At 43.4% G+C, this 12,949-nt stretch overlaps 1 protein-coding gene across 1 annotated transcript in view; it reads right to left on the bottom strand.

Annotated features, from left to right (window-relative positions):
* Window positions 1-12,949, bottom strand: part of LOC124777990 (odorant receptor 30a-like) — a 71,429-nt gene that overhangs the window by 10,554 nt on the left and 47,926 nt on the right. The window contains exon 3 of the mRNA XM_047253559.1: window positions 12,357-12,512. Coding sequence (XP_047109515.1) covers window positions 12,357-12,512 — 156 coding nt within the window. The remainder of the gene's footprint in view (window positions 1-12,356; window positions 12,513-12,949) is intronic.

Raw genomic sequence — 12,949 nt, 5'->3', positions numbered from 1 at the left:
CACCCGCTGATCTACAATAAAGGCATTGGTCATCTGACACGTGCACTAAACCTAGGCCAACGTCATAATTTTGAGTAGCAATTTATCAAAGCAAATGTGACACATCCCATATGAGAAGCCAGCTTCCTGGTGTTTTATGACCTGCTACCCGACCTCAGACATTGTCGACTACTTGATACTACCATCAATCTGGCCAGTCAAGTAAGTGTATGTTGTATGGACAGTACAGCTGTCCGGATGACCCTGGTAACTCCCATTCATAGAACTTCTTAAGCAGTTCCCGGAGATCAGAAGGCAGCTACTGACACTAGCATCAGTACGCCATTCAACAGTGCTTTACATTCTTATCTCACCCCTTGACACTCAAGAAGCTGAAAGTAGCTAATCTTGTACAGGACATCTGCCAACCACCAAGCAGCAGCTGGGCCTCACTGCTACACGTAGTGCCCAGAATGAACAATGGATGGCATCCTTAGGGTGATTATTGACAGCTAAAGGCAAGGACTATTACAGACTGCCACTCAGTATTGCACATCGAGGACTTTACTTTTAACACCTGTGGTGAGCATAACTTCTCCACCTTAGACTTGCTGAGTGCATATTATCAGGTACTGGTAGCACCACAAGATATTGCTAAAACCGCTGTCCCCAATCCATTTGGCCTCTTTGAGCTTACAAGGATGTCATTCAGGTTGTGTAATGCCATTCAAACTATCCAGTGTTTCATGGATGAAGTGATGAGAGACCGGGACATCTGTTATGTGTACATTGGTGATGTGTAAGCTATGTCCAGTTCTGAAGCTGAACATCTGTGTGAGATATTCTCATGCCTTCATTTGCTTTACAACCCTTCTGAATGTGTCTTCACAGCTTCAGAAATCTACATCTTGGGCTACACAATTAAAGTCCATGGAATTTGGCTGCCGTGAGACGAGATAGACATAATAGGTAATTATCCACAACTGGTGGTTGTTCATGAATTGCGGACATTTCTAGGCATTACCAACTTCTAATGTCACTGTGTGTGGAACCATGCATTGTTAGCTGCACCTCTGAATTATCTTCAACACTGTTCACACAGACCAAGTGACAGACTGCTGTACAATAATGAAGCAGAGACAGCTTTCAATAATGTAAAGACTGCCATCACCAAGGCCGTTCTGTTGGTACACCATGTTCTGCGATCACCGCTTGTGTTAATGGTTATGTGCCAGCAACAGTAATAAGTACCATGCTACAACAGCAGATAGATGATCTGTGACAACCTTTGGCACTCTGTAGTAAAAAACTACCTGCTTTACAGCAGAACTGGTCTGTGGCAGTGAACCATATATGGAGTATGCTTCTATCAACCAATTCAGATACATGCTTGAAGCTTTGTCATTTGGACTTCATAGGACAGTTTACGAACAACATTGTCCATTGGAGGGAGTACTTAATGTACCAGCATTTGCTCGGGGATACCAGCAGATGCTCTCTCACGTTGAAGTGATCTCAAGTGCAATTGATTATGAGGCCTTTGCACAACAATCCAATGATGAACTGCAAGATGTATTGGCATGGCCATCTTAGTCTTCTGCTCTGTTGCAGTCAAGTGCCACCAAAAAATATGCTGTTGCACTGTGACGTTTCCACACTGAAGCCATGACCTTCATGACTCGCAGTTTTTGACAGCAAGCAATTGCATTGCTGCGCAACCTGTTTCATCCTGGTGGATGTGCTACAGCGTAGTTGATGAAAAGAAGTTGTGTGGCCTAACCCAGACAAAGAATAAGACATTTTTCCACCAATACATAGCATGCCAGTGTAAAAAAAAATCGCTTGCCGTGTAAGTGCACTCATTGGTACATTCATTCCCCTAATCAATGATTTGAATGCATCAACATAGACATTATTGGATCATTGCCACCATCAGAAGGATGTACTTAATGTCATACCACCATAAACTGATTCACTGGCTGGCCGGATGCATTCCTTACATCCGAGAACACCGCCAACACTGTCGCAACTACATTCTTCCGAGGATGGATTGCCCATTTCAGCATACCATTGTACTTTTCCACGAACCAGGACGGGGAGCTCGAATCATATCTGTTCGAGACACTTGCCACCATGTCAAGCACAAAGCGCATCCAGACAGCTGCTTATCATCGGGTAGCGAATGGTTTCGAGGGTCAAAGCATCTCTTTAGTGTCCCAAGTCACACCACTGGACTGAGAGACTACCGACCATGCTACTGGGCATTCACACAACCATTGATGATTATATGAAAACAATCACAGCTGACCTAGTCTTTAGCCAACCAGCAAGATTACCTGGTGAGTTCCTCTGCAATGTACTGGAAACGATCCTTGATGCATAAGGCTTTGTCATCAAGCAATGCTCACAGATACGGCAACTTTTGCGTATTGCAATAAGAGAAGAAAAGACTCATAACCAATTCATCTTTGTCAATTTGTCGAACTGTAAACAAGTGTTCAATTGACGTTACGTGCTGCACAAACCTCTGCAACCATCATATGATCTACCTGCTACAGCAGAGAAGATAAAAGGTTTAGAGGTGAACACCAACAACAGTTTGCATTGACAGTCTAAAATCCGTCTTCAGTGCTGCTCCCACAGAGGCACAAAAAACACGTACCACACCACCTACAGACTCCACAGAACCACCTGCCACCCATAACCGACAACCTGCCAAAGAAATAGTGTCCTACCCCTGATGGCTCCACAACAGCAACAGCAGTCGTCATGCAATCTGGACATCACAGCAAGTTTAATTGCAAATATTGTTAGCACTAGGGAGGGGGAGTGATGTAGTGGTTGTTTAGTGGTTGTGCATCAAGATGGGGAAGCGTGCAAGTCGTATAGTGATTAAACTTAGATGTAATAGCTTTGACATTGTTTATCCCTCATTTTATATAATTATTCTGTTATTGATGTATTCTGAGATTGCATTGTTTGACATGCTATGCAATAAATGCTGCCTTAAATTAATTTCTCATGGGCTGTAACAAAGTGATCAACCATGCTGTAAATGAACAAAAATATTTATGAAGAACACTTTATTTGTAATGAATGTTTCTTAATAAGAAAAGCTTCTGACATTGAGTCAGTAAAATTGAAAGTTTATAGTTTAATCTCTTGAAAATTATAACATAATTTATGATATTGTATTTAATGCCTTGCTAAAATAAAGGTGTGAAGATCATAATGAATACTATGTTATTCGTTCTGTGCCATCAATTTGATACTTTTCTTTTCATATTAATGTCCCGTATTTGTGTCCTATGTGTAGCTCAAGGTTTTTGAATTCCAATGGTCTCAACAACATTCAACTGGATTAGGTGAATGCTGGGGACTACCACATCGTCCAGGCTGTGACTTTCTTCAGATGCCGACTTAGAACAATATCTTCCAATGGGAGAAAATTAGAGGTGCAACAAAATTAAATCAAAACAAATCCTTGAATATTATACAAAAAGTTAAAGTTACAAATTGTGCAATTTTATCGAAAACCATATATTTAAGACAAATTCTGCCTATTCCTAAAGAAATATTCAAAAACTTTGTGAGCATAATTAAATACATATGGCAAGGAAGTATTTCAGATTTTCCATTGGAATAATGTGGAAATTAGAACACAGGTGATACTTTTAAACTGATATATGGCGGGAAAATGTGGCATTGTTCCTTAAGAGGTGCCTGAAATTAGTGAGAAATTAGTGAGAACTACCCAGATACTATAACTTCTAAACTGATGAACAAATTAAATCCAGAAAGTACACAACATCCACAGTTGCCACAAGGTCTGGAAATCAGGGATTTCAAACATGTCAACGAAATATCAGGAAAATTTGAAAAAAACACTGGAAAAAATCTCGTTTTTGTGTCAGCAGATATAAATGGTTTGTTTACTGAGATGTCTCATGTGTCGTCACTGGGTGGGTGCAGCTGAGTATGTGTGCCACTTCCCTACTCCCTCATTCTTACTGCTTCTGTCTTCCTACCAGTCCCCTCAGCTTGCAGTCAGTGCTGCTGTCAGAGATTGTTGACACAGAAGTCATAGATGATGGTCATCTGTGAGTTGTGTCTGAGTGACTGTGTGTATGCTCTTGTTTTCTGACAAAGGCTCTCCATCTTCAGGCCACGAGTGGCCTACCGAGACCATCCGACCGCCGTGTCATCCTCGGTAGAGGATGTGGATAGGAGGGGCATGGGGTCAGCACACCACTCTCCCGGTCATAAGATGGTATTCTTGACCGAAGCCACTACTATTCGGTCGAGTAGCTCCTCAATTGGCATCACGAGTCTGAGTGCACCCTGAAAAATGGCAAAAGCGTGTGGCGGCCTGGATGGTCACCCATCCAAGTGCCGACAGCGCTTACTTCGGTGATCTCACAGGAACCGCTGTATCCACTGTGGCAAGGCCGTTGCCCTCTGACAAAGGCTATGGCAGAAAATTTAGTTGTGAGAGTGTGATTGTTTTCTATGTGCATCTCTGTGGCTCAGCGATCATCTTTATGGTGAATTGATACCTATCCTCATTTATATTGATTCTCAGAGTATATGCGCAATTTATCTGTTGCACAGATTGATCAACATGGTCTCATTTCATCAACATGGTGTCTGTGACATGTGAATAGCTGGCCACGAGTGGACTTCCATGATGGGCCAAAACCGCAGGCCATTTCTCTGGGTATCTCTAACGGATCGGGCCTGTACTGAAGGCCTTCATTTCCCACTAATGTGCAAGCCCTGCCCATCGGATCTAGTTTCACCAATCTGCCTGCAGTCCGGGTCTATTTGTGTCTGGCATAATGCGGCAGATTTTTGTGGTTTATCCAAGGACCCAGGACTGCGGTGCTCCTTGGCAGCCCAGAGGCCACAGGCGATGGATTTCAGGAATTGCAACTGTCTCACTGTAAGTACATTGCACAGTGCAGCATTTCACAGACATTTTATTTATCCTAGTATATTTTAGCACTTAGAAAATAATTTATATATTAGAAAGTATGGACGATAAGAAGAAGATAATTGTGGCAGTGGCGCATGGTCTGAGATGCCTTCTCACGATCCTTGTGAGTCCTGCCGTTCCTTGTGACTCCCGCCGTTGGAGGTTCGAGTCCTCCCTCGGGCATGGCTGTGTGTGTTGTCCATAGCGTAAGTTAGTTTAAGTTAGATTAAGTAGTGTGTAAGCTTAGGGACCAATGACCTCAGCAGTTTGGTCCCACAAATTTCCAAAAATTGTGGCAGTCCCTGGCAGTTTGCATACTATGTACCCATATATGTGTCGAAAGAAAAATCACATAATACCTGTAAAATAAAAGATATAACACAGTGACTAATAACTGACAATAACAAACACAGTAGAACTAACATTTTATTGGTGGTCACGTACAGTGCTGATGTGCACAATTCTTCCCTGCCTTTAACACTTATTTCAAGAGTCCTGCTTTTTCTGAGGTTGTTTCTGAAATCAGTGAAGATATTTTAAATCTGTCTTCCGACTCCAAGGATATGCATATATTTCTCACTAATGTGTTTCATTTTATTGAAATAAAATATCAGTTATCTCAATGAAATGCATAACATTTGCTTTGCTTTATCTATCTAAAAATAGTTCATCACAAAAGATTTTGATGTTAGTACTTAAGATTTTTGGTCACATGGGGAGAAATCTACCATGGGGGCCCTGCCTTTGCAACATCTTTTCCCTTTCATGCTGCGTGTCTATCCTCTTGCTATTCTTTTCCCCATCCCTTGGGGAACATGTCTGGGGTGTTTTTGGGAATGTTCTGCATTGCCTGTAGCTGACATAAGAACAGTCTCACCACTTTTTCATTCCTGTTTCCTTTCTTCATTCACCTTCTCCTACCTTTCCTCTGCTTTGGCGTTTGAGGCTTCTCTTTTTTCTTCTTCCTCCCTGTGCGTGCCTGAAAGTGGGCCCACGCATCTGACATGCAACAGGTGACGAGTAACGTGTAATTCCCAACCCTGTGTCGACAGGTAAGGATCACATATACTCGCTGGTACAGACCAGGCCCAAGGAAGGGAGATTGCCTGAGCTGTTACCTTCCAAAACTGCTGACTGGTCTGTCTGTCATGTGTTTGGGAGGTGTGACCTGAGGTGTGAACAATCACCTAAGGCGGGTGCACCCTGTTGTGAAGGGGACCCCCAATTGGAAGGAGTGTGCCGCCGGAGATTCTGACAATCATGAGAGATTTTCTCACAATGAGCAAATCATCTTTACAATCAACATCTACAAAATGTAGACGGAAAGAGGCTAAAGATTCAAAGACCCTCCCAGCTGCCCCACAGTTCCTCGTGGTTTCACGAACTGAAGATGGTCAGTCCTTTGTAATGGTACATCCATTTATTATTCAGAAAGGTATTGTTGCAATTGATGGCCCTGTGAAATGCTGCTCTCATTTACGGAAGGGCACTTTGCTTTTGGAGACTACTTCTGATTCTCAAGCACAACAATTGCTTGCCGCTTCACTTCTCCACAGCTGTCCTGTTCGTGTCGAGACCCACAGAACTCTGAATTCCTCCTGTGGTGTTATTTACACTAGGCTGCTCAATGGTCTGACTGAGGCCGAAATCCAAACATACCTCTCTGATCAGGGTATTATTGCCATCCACCGGGTGATGAAGAAGGTGCATGCCTCCTTAGTGCCCAGACTCTCTCTTTTTCTCACGTGTGATGGAGATGCTTCCATCCAAGGTCAAAGCAGCCTATGAGGTTCTCACAGTCCGACCATACATTCTGAACCCAATGCATTGCCATCAATGTCATCGTTTCAACCACACTCAAATGTCTTATAAAAACCCGGCCAAATGGGACCCTGTGGTAGGGATGCACATGAGGGCGATTATCCACTTACTTCCTCCTGCTGTATCATCTGCAATGGCGACCATGCCAGCTCCTCTCGAGATTGTCCCATGTATCTCAATGAGCAGGCTGTCCAGGAGATCTGCATAAAGAAAAAAGTTCCTTGCCCTGTCGCTTGCAAGTTATTAGCTAGTCACAAACTTTGCATTCTACTGTCTGGCATGTATAGTACTGTTCTTGTTACATCTCGCTCCATGAAGGACATGGCCATGCAGACATGCAACTTCAAATTCAGCTCTGAGGTTGTGAAATTGCCCAGTGTTATAGTAGCATCACAGTCCCCTCTTCCAGCTGTAGAACAAGCCATCAAACTCTTGCTTCATGAGGCGAAGTCAATAGCTACACAACTGACAGGCCAGGAAGGACAGAAGGAGTATTCCAGTACAGAATTCCTACATTCCTCCAGCCAACCAACACTTGAGTCTTCCTGTGCTAATTGGAAAGGCTCGAAGAAGTTCCAAAAAGGCAAATGGTCTTCGCCTTTGCCAACTCAAAGATTCTCTTCGACTGTGTCGCCACATGATACCTTCATCTGGCTGTCCTCCCTGTCGCCTGTGCGCACCACCAACCATTTTTCTGCATTGGACTCCGTAGGCCGACAGCAGAAGAAAGCTGACACTTCAGTGGACCTCATGGAGCAGGATCCTCCTGCCTCTGTGCCCTGTAGCAGCGAGTCTTCGCAGAGTGGCACGCGGCAGCTGCCGACATGACACCTCTTCATTTTTTCCTCATCATGCCTCTCCTCCAATGAAACTTTTGCGGCCTTTGATCCAATGAAGAGGATTTATGGCTGCTTGAATCAAAGCGTCCACTTGTACTCTGCCTTCAAGAAACAATATAGTGTCTTCATGACTGCTTTGAGCTTTCGCATTTCTTCCTGGTCCGTTCTGACCTTCCACCAGAGGTCGACATTCCATCTCATGGGGGAGCAGTGCTGCTCATACAGGATGACGTTCACAGTCAATCCATCTCCATGACTACCCGTTTTCAAGTTTGCCTTTTCCTTCATCACTTGACCTTTTCCCTTTGTACCGTTTACATTCCTCTGTCATCCGATGTCACCAGGGCTGACTTCCTCCAGCTTATTGGACAGCTACCTCACCCATTTCTGCTGCTCACTGACTTTAATGCTCACCATTCCTGGAACCTGTCCGAGAGGTGCCCCTTGGCTGACTTTCTTAATCAACTTTATATTTTCTGCCTTAACACAGGAGAACCCACATTCCTTTCAGACTCTTCACACACCTATTCTCATTTGGACCTATCCTTGTGCGCTGCACATCTTGCCCATCTCTCTAGTAGTCTGTTCTTCCTGACACCTACTCGAGCGACCATTTCCCATGTGTTATCCATTTGCTGACTCCTACCCCACTACCGCACACACCAAAATGGCAGCTTACTAAGGCTGACTGGAGGCTTTACTCCTCCCTGGCGACCTTTGACAAACACGAGTGTTACAATGCCATCTTTACTATGAGGGAGCTAGATCGTGCTCTCACTTCATCCTGATCCTCCGCCCCAGGGCCAGACATTGATCACGTTCAGATGTTGCAGTACCTTTTTCTTGTGGGCAAGCACTTTCTGCTTAATATGTACAACCACATCTGGGAAGAGGGCACGTTAGCCACTGTCATACCCATACCTAAGCCCGGTAAGAACGAACAGCTTCCTTCTAGCCACCGCGCCACCTCTCACCAGCTGTGTTTGCAAGGTGATGGAACATATGACTCATGCCCAGCTGGTATGGTATGGTATGCCATACTATGCCTCCTTCTTCAATGACTCCTTTGTGGGTACGAACCCTTCACCACATCGGTTTCACGCGGTGGCCCATGTTCACCCTTGGCGTTCAACTGCTTCCTAAGGACACTACACCAGCCTCGTCCTTTTACCTTCAGTTTCACGACCTTAGCACAGAACTTTGCGATAGTACCTTTGTGGACACTGACAGCTCTCAGACTGACTGTTGTGTCGGGTGTGCCTTCGTCAATGGCGACGACGTTTTTTGGTATCGGCTTTCGGCACACTGCTTGGTATTTACAGCAGAGCTCTTTGCCCTGTATCAGGCCACGGAGTACATCCGGCGACACAGGCTTTTCAATTGTGTCATCTGCTCACTCTCTCTCAGCGCCCTTCAAAGCCTCTGTGCATTGTACACTGTCCATCCCTTAGTGCAATGGGTCCAGGAAAGCTTTCACTTGCTCACCCTTGCTGGAGCGACTGTGATGTTTATGTGGGTTCCTGGTGGGTTGTTTTAGCGCCCTAAAACAAAACAAAATGGTTGAGAGATAAGGAAGTCCTTACATTTTTTGTCAACTTATGTCTTTACTTACCATTGAGATCTCAAAATTAGTCAGGGAAAAATGCTAAAACTTATCTGGGAATCAGGGAAATATCAGGGAACTTCACTTGGTGAAACTTGTGGCAACCCTGACGTCTCACTAATGTCGACAGGGTAGATCCTAAGTTAAAATACATAAGGTGCTTCTATCTAGAACTGAGTTAAATGGAAAGTATTCTAAATGGGAAAAGCCTAAGGACGTGCACAAATTTAATTGTAAACAAAAGAAAGTAAGAATGGAGTGGCACTAAGGCAGCTAAATAGAACTGGAAAATGTGAATAAAAAAGTTTTAACTACAGACATTCAAGTGATGTGTTATCAAAGAGTGGAAAATTTTATTAGTACCAAATGAAAAATTACATGTAATTAAGTGATACAAATATACAGATGAGCCAAAAGATTACAAATGCTGCCCACTGTGAGACTGAATGTGAGCTGAGGGTGTTGCAGACTCATGATGCTGTAAGAAAAGTACACTGCCAGAAAAAAAATTAATAAACCAGGAAAGATGATGACACCTGCGGGACCGAGAGATAGGAGATGTCATGATAATGGTTTCAACATCATCTGCTGACAGATAGTGTACTGGCATAGCAACCATGTCGCCATCTGTGTCTACCCTTTAATAGGAAATGCTCATGGCCACAAGGCTCAGTGTGGTGCAAATGTGTGAAGAAAGCAGGCAGACATACTACTGAGAAGCACATGTGCTTCCTACAACCAACAGAGCTAATTTGAAAGGGGTCAAATTGTGCCCTTTTTAGTGGCAGGATGGTCCTTTTGGAGAATTGCCACACAAGATGTAAGTGCTGTGTCAGTCATGCAATGATGCCGATATCAATGGCCACATGAACATTCTGACACCCGTAGAAGAAGTTCTGGACATTAACGCAGCACAGATGCTCACAAGGATCGTCTTATTGTAAAGGGAGCAATGGGAGATCGTACAGCTATCACAGCACAGATAAGAGGGCTTGTGAGCCCAGATGTGTGAACACAAACTGTTGCAAACTGGTTATTAGTATTGGGACCATGGGTGCATACACCATAGCCCATCTTCCACTCATGCGATGGTGTTGACATGCATGGTTCACCTGGCACCATCAAAGGATCACTTTGAAGACGGAGCAGTGCACTGTGGTCTTTAGTAATGAAATCGAATCTCCATTCGATCACATGTGGGATATGATAGAACGAGAAGTGACTCGTGCGACTTGTCAACTGACAGCTCTATGTAAACAGGTTGAGCAGATATGGCATGACATATCTCAGGACAGTATTCACAGTCCATATGATCAACAGGATGCCAGAGTCAGTGCCAACATTGCTGCACATGGAGGCTACATCACATAATAATGTGGGTATTTTAGCAAATGTCAATAACTGGTACCTCAGAATCGCTTGTGCTTTTGATTTGTATATGTGCTTTTGATCTGTATATGTAATCATTTCATGTACCTCCATAAGCACTTTTGCAACAATAAATCTTAAGTGGTTTGGAAACCTCTAGAAGGGTGTACTGTTTTTCTTTTTTCCAGCAGTGGAGCAGAGACAGGTGGGGAAAGACCGTTCTAGTGACAATACAAGCTGCAAATGGGAAATCCATTGATGTAAGCAACTTTGACAGGAGGAAGAATGTTACAGCCCACTATCAGGAATCAAGATTCTCAGAAACAGCACAATTGGTCAGCTGTTCGTGTGCTACTGTCATGAACATCTTTGGAAAGTGATTGAAGGATAATGAAACCATGAGTGGGTGACAAGGTGTTGGATGTCCAACTCTCATCACAGAATGTGGAGGCTGCCCACTCTGTAAAGGAGGATAGGCAGTGATCTGTGGTAGATCTGACAACAAAATACAGTACTGGTACAGGCAAAAGCGTTTTGGGGCACAGTGATCAGCCCATATTGTTGAACAAGGGTCTCTGCAGCAGACAACCCCTACATGTACCTATGTTGACCCAATGAGATAGTTAATTATGATTGCAGTGGGCACTGAGTCATTGACATTGGACTGTGGTTGAATGGAAATGTGTTGCTAGTCAGATGAGTCACGTTTTTTGGTGCACCCGGTCAATGGTCATGTCCAGATATCTTGTCAGGCAGGGAAATGACTACTCGAAACGTGCACTGTGGAACAGAGCTGTGCCAGTGGGTGCAGTATTATGTTTTGGGGGACATCAATCTGGACTTCATGGATCCTGTGGTAGTAATGGAAGGAACCTGTGAACCACATAAACATTATTGTGGAGCAGTTGTTCCATGCCTTCATGCTTGATGTCTTCACTGATGGAGAATTTTAATGGCCTGTGACATAAGGCCATAATTATGTTGCAATAGTTTGAGAAGTATGATAGTGAACTCAAGATGTGTTAGGCACCAAATTTGCCTGGTGTTAACCACTGCATACCAAAGGTGTACCGACATGCTAATATGCAGGTGATCTTTGTGTGTTAGCACTTCAGTGTGTATAAACAATGCAACATTATCAACATATCAGACCACCATTTTATTTGTGAAGGATACCTGTTTATATCAGAGGAAGTTAAAAAAGAGGACAATACTTGTAAAAAGAAGTGATTACAAAGAAATTGCCATTCTAAACTTAATCTGCCTGAAAGATTTTAGTCTTTTGCATCAAAAATTAAATCTATTTTATGGATGTTGAGGATTTTTTAATTACATAATAAACATAAAAGAAAAAATGCTAAAAATCTTCTTCCAAAAATATCTAATTAGGTAAATGTGTAAATAAGTAACTGTCCGAAAGAAATGTAGACACATGCAAAAGTAATGGATTATTGTTGAGAGTGATCCTCAATCATAGAATTTTTATCTGTTACTTATTTCTTTCATCTCTGTCAATGTTGGTTAATACTAAAATGCTGAGTTTCGTCGTGGTTCGGAGCCCATGTGAATCTGTGGCTTCCGTATACCTGGATGGCTGTGCCAGTTCCAAAGTCAGAGTACAGGAAGGATAAGACCTTAGTGCGCCATGGTGTCCAAATTGACCTTCACTTTGATGACAGAAACGCATTTTTGTGAATTTAATCTCCTTGTGCATCCAAATGTTAGTAGATGCTAGATGCCACATTGATATGCACAGCTGGCTTGCACTTACTGTGACAAATGTGTCACGGTTGACAGGGTAGAACTTCCCCGCAGTGAGTCGTAGTGGCTTCTGTGCGTTGCACATTAGGATATGGAGCACCACGCTGATACGCCTGCTCGCACCCACCCACGCACTGCCATAGCCAGACACCGACAGCAACTCCTCCTGCAGGCACAGGTGCAAACAGTAAAAGGGGCAGTTGGAGGCACCAAAAGTACACAAATGAATGTTTTCTATAAGATTCTCCAGCCAAATTAGCAACTACATAATCCTGTGGCACATTGTCATGAAACTATCTTAAGACATCTGTGCTCTGAACTTTTTCTTATACAATGTGGACTGTAGGGTCAGTCACAAATCACAATTACTACCTGTGGACATGAGATAGAGCTCAAGTGGTCTACTCGTTGATGAATGTGATTACATTGTGTCCGGGATGTACTACAGCAAAGCTCTTGCCACACCCATCTTTTTTCCCTTTCCTACGTGTCAGTGCTACAGCTTCTCTTACAATTATTGACAGAACTGGTGGATAAAAGACTAAAACTTTTAGTGAACAGATTCCTATTAGCCTCATGTTGAGCAGCTATATTTTGTAATGT

This window comes from Schistocerca piceifrons, chromosome 2, assembly GCF_021461385.2.
Source record: "Schistocerca piceifrons isolate TAMUIC-IGC-003096 chromosome 2, iqSchPice1.1, whole genome shotgun sequence".
NCBI lineage: Eukaryota > Metazoa > Arthropoda > Insecta > Orthoptera > Acrididae > Schistocerca > Schistocerca piceifrons.
This window is presented reverse-complemented; position numbering and strand designations above follow the sequence as displayed.